General features: G+C 40.8%; 1 protein-coding gene across 1 annotated transcript in view; it reads left to right on the top strand.

Moving 5' to 3' along the window:
* The first annotated feature begins 2227 nt into the window (after positions 1-2227).
* PSMB2 (proteasome subunit beta 2) overlaps positions 2228-3438 on the top strand; it is a 9152-nt gene continuing 7941 nt past the window's right edge. Inside the window, exons 1-2 of the mRNA XM_009284746.1 lie at positions 2228-2350; positions 2936-3006. Of these exons, the coding sequence (XP_009283021.1) occupies positions 2239-2350; positions 2936-3006 (183 nt within the window). The 5' untranslated portion in view covers positions 2228-2238. The remainder of the gene's footprint in view (positions 2351-2935; positions 3007-3438) is intronic.

Below are 3438 nucleotides of genomic sequence, written 5' to 3' on the forward strand. Positions count from 1 at the left end.
GGCGGCCCCGGCGGGGAGCCCCGGCCGAGCCGGACCGGTCCTGGGCGGGCAGGGTGCCCTTGGGCTCCAGTCATGAGCAAGCGACCAGGGACGAGCTCCCTGTACGTGGTCAGGGCGCTCCGAGTCCGGCTCTGACTGCGGCTGAGGAGAGGCCGTTAAAATAGGCGGGTATGGGTGAAGATAAAGGCTGCTGAATGTTTCGGTTGAGGTTTTGTTCGTTGTAGGGGCCGCTGGCCGGTACCTGTCACTCAGTGAGCCTAGGTCTCGAGGGGCCGGTCGCTCAGAGTAAAGTTTCTGAGCCTGAGCCGGCGTGAGTGCACTGTGTTGGGTTGTCACGTTAACTTACCGGTTCAGGTAAGCGTTGACTTGTCAACCCAAACCTTGCTCTGTGCCGCAATGTAGATGTGTGAAAAAACCGCACAGGGATAGCGATGGGTGAGATTAAATGCTTGGTTGTGTCTAATTCACTGGTAAAATGTAATTGATGGAAAAAAGAAAATATTGGAAGTAAAAGCGTAAGTGAAATTTGTAGCATATGAGCCAGACTGTAATATGTTTTTGGTTTCTTTATGTGATAAAACATCTGGGGGATTACCAAGCCTTTGAAATTATCTAAAATGAATTTTTCTGCCTACTGTTGCAATAACCTAGACTGACGCTTGTTTACAAGGGGTAGACTAGAAGCTTGTTTACTAGGTGTAGTGATCTTTCTAATCTAAATACTGTGGTTTAGAAGCTCTTTTTTTAAAAAAAGTTGTAGATTGTAGTATTGATAAACATCCCATAAAATCATGAATGTTGTAGCTAGCAGTGCTTTTACCTAAAATATTTCACTTCAGGTCTGTGAAAGTCAATTGGAGTAGTGTTAGAAAGATGGCTGTGAAAGGTGGTGGCACATACAAAATACAAATATAATCACTTGAAACAATGTTTTGTAAGTTAATGTTGGTTCCAAGTAGGTTTATTCATAAACTTTAAGGAAAATGTACTCAGAACATAAGATTTATTTGTCTTATTCCCCCCAATTTGTCTTGGGGGGAAAAAAAAAGCCACAAATTTCAAGTATTTGTTTAGAATATTGGCATTTACTAATACTTGCTTTAATGTGTAAATAGATTGCAAGGGCTGATCGGTGTCAGCGGCCTTTCCTGAACTCTCAAGCCATGCAGCTTCTGTGCAGCTACTGGGTACTTGAATAACTCTTGAAATTGTGTTAGGGGATTGTGACACTTCATACCTGTCTGGCAGCAGAGGTTATTCAGCAGCATTTAGTAAACTGAAAGTGAAGTTCAGAGGTGGAGGTTTAGTGATGTTCCGCAGACCTACCTTCAGTATAGAGAAGTGTTCTTCCTTTCACTCCAACAGCTACTTGAATTTTTCTGTCTCAGATATGTGAGCGCAGTCTGCTCTAATTAGGGGAGACTGCAGCGTTAGAGTGAGCGCAGAATTGTCTTCGGTGTTATCATCATGACAACTTGGATTCCCTCAAATACACAAGTTTTTAAAACTGCAATTATGAGTAAAAGTGTAGCTTATTGTTCCTTAATTTCTGTGTATATCGGTGGGCTGTTTTATAATCAATACTTAAATGTTCTTTTTTTTTTAACCAAAAATAATGACAAGCAAAAACCTGTTTCTGAAAAAGTCTCACTTGCCTAAATTGCTAGTTTTTGAGACAGCCCTGGATATCAGGAAGAGGGGATCATTTTACATGGAATTTGGTTCTGGATTTCCTAAGATTGCTTTTGCTCGATGTGTTGATATTTCAGCTTTCTACTAAAGGATTTGCTTCTGATGCAGTATATTTAGATAAAGTAGAATGGTCACTGAGCAAAATTCTTATTCCTGAACCCAGGAAGCCCCATGTATAATGTTAAACTTTGTCTGAACACAATATTCTGTGTGAAGTTTTAGTCTTCATTTCTGTGTAAGAAAGACCATGTATTTCGAAATGCCTCCTTTCCTGAAGGAAGCACTTTGTGCATTTCAGCTTTGTTTCTCTTGGTGATGTGTTTAACAAGCCTTGTGTACTATGCCACCAAGGGTGAGAAGCTGAATGTTAGGGTTTGCTCAGGAGGACTTTTTTGGTGGTGTTCCAGGACATAATGTAGTTATCCAAGTTTCTTACTTTCTTGCTTTTGAAAGAAATCATGATGTGTTATGATATTGGCAAAATAATTAATTCTTTCTCATGACCATGGCTCTTAATGTTATTTTCTTTGCCTAGACCATGACAAAATGTTTAAGATGAGTGAAAAGATCTTACTCCTGTGTGTTGGGGAGGCTGGAGACACTGTACAGTTTGCAGAATACATCCAGAAAAATGTTCAGCTCTACAAAATGAGAAATGGTGAGTGAAGGAGAACAGTTACTCACTGTTTGGTTTGGAAGCAGAGTTAATGATAGGTATAGTTTACAGTTGAACGTTGGTGGAAAGTGCTGTTCTCAAAGCTTCTCTAGCTTTAAGGATTTCTGCATTTTTAGTGTCAAGCAAAGGTGATAGTGAAGGCAGGATGAAGAAACGGAGATTGGACTATATAGTACAAACCAAGAGGTTTATCCGAAGCCCAGCTAACCTATTTGAAATATAAATGACACAGTAATAGGTTTGTTAGTAAAATATTTCTCTTAATATGTCCATTGTGTGACAACTGTTACCAGTTTTCCTGATACACCAGACTGAAAAACTCAGGCTAAATGCCCATAGTATTTTAATTTTTTGAAGCTATGCGTTTTAATGGTCTATACAGATATGAGCTACCTGGATTTTGAGGGCCCTTTTTATGCCTGTAGCTTTCAGAATAAACTGGAATTAGACAAATGACACTTTGTCATTAAAGAATATCTTGTTATTTCAAAATAGGAATGGAAAGTCAGGAAGTGAAACATGAATGTGGATTTGTACCGTTATCAAATACACACATTTCTTCTCCAGGTTATGAATTGTCTCCTACTGCAGCTGCAAACTTTACACGACGAAACCTAGCTGACTATCTTCGGAGTCGAGTGAGTAATAGCTGAAAGATTTTGGCAAAGGCTTACAGGGGAAAATTTCCATTTTCAAGTAATGGAATCTGATAAAAAAGGTGGCGGCTTCTGTCTTTAGTGATGAATTCACTTTGCTGAAAGGATGTTGTTGTGGTTTAACCCCAGCCAGCAACTAAGCACCCCACAGCCGCTCGCTCACTCCCCCTCGGTGGGATGGGGGAGAGAATCAGAAGAGTAAAAGTGAGAAGACTGGTGGGTTGAGATAAAGGCAGTTTAATAGGTAAAGCAAAAGCCGTACACAAAAACAAAGCAAAACAAGGAATTCATTCACTCCTTCCCATGGGCAGGCAGGTGTTCAGCCATCTCCAGGAAAGCAGGGCTCCATCACGCATAATGGTGACTTGGGAAGACAAACGCCATCGCTCCGAACGTCCCCCCCTTCCTTCTTCT

The sequence above is a fragment of the Aptenodytes forsteri genome, unplaced genomic scaffold, assembly GCF_000699145.1.
Source record: "Aptenodytes forsteri isolate BGI_AS27 unplaced genomic scaffold, ASM69914v1 Scaffold7, whole genome shotgun sequence".
Lineage (NCBI taxonomy): Eukaryota > Metazoa > Chordata > Aves > Sphenisciformes > Spheniscidae > Aptenodytes > Aptenodytes forsteri.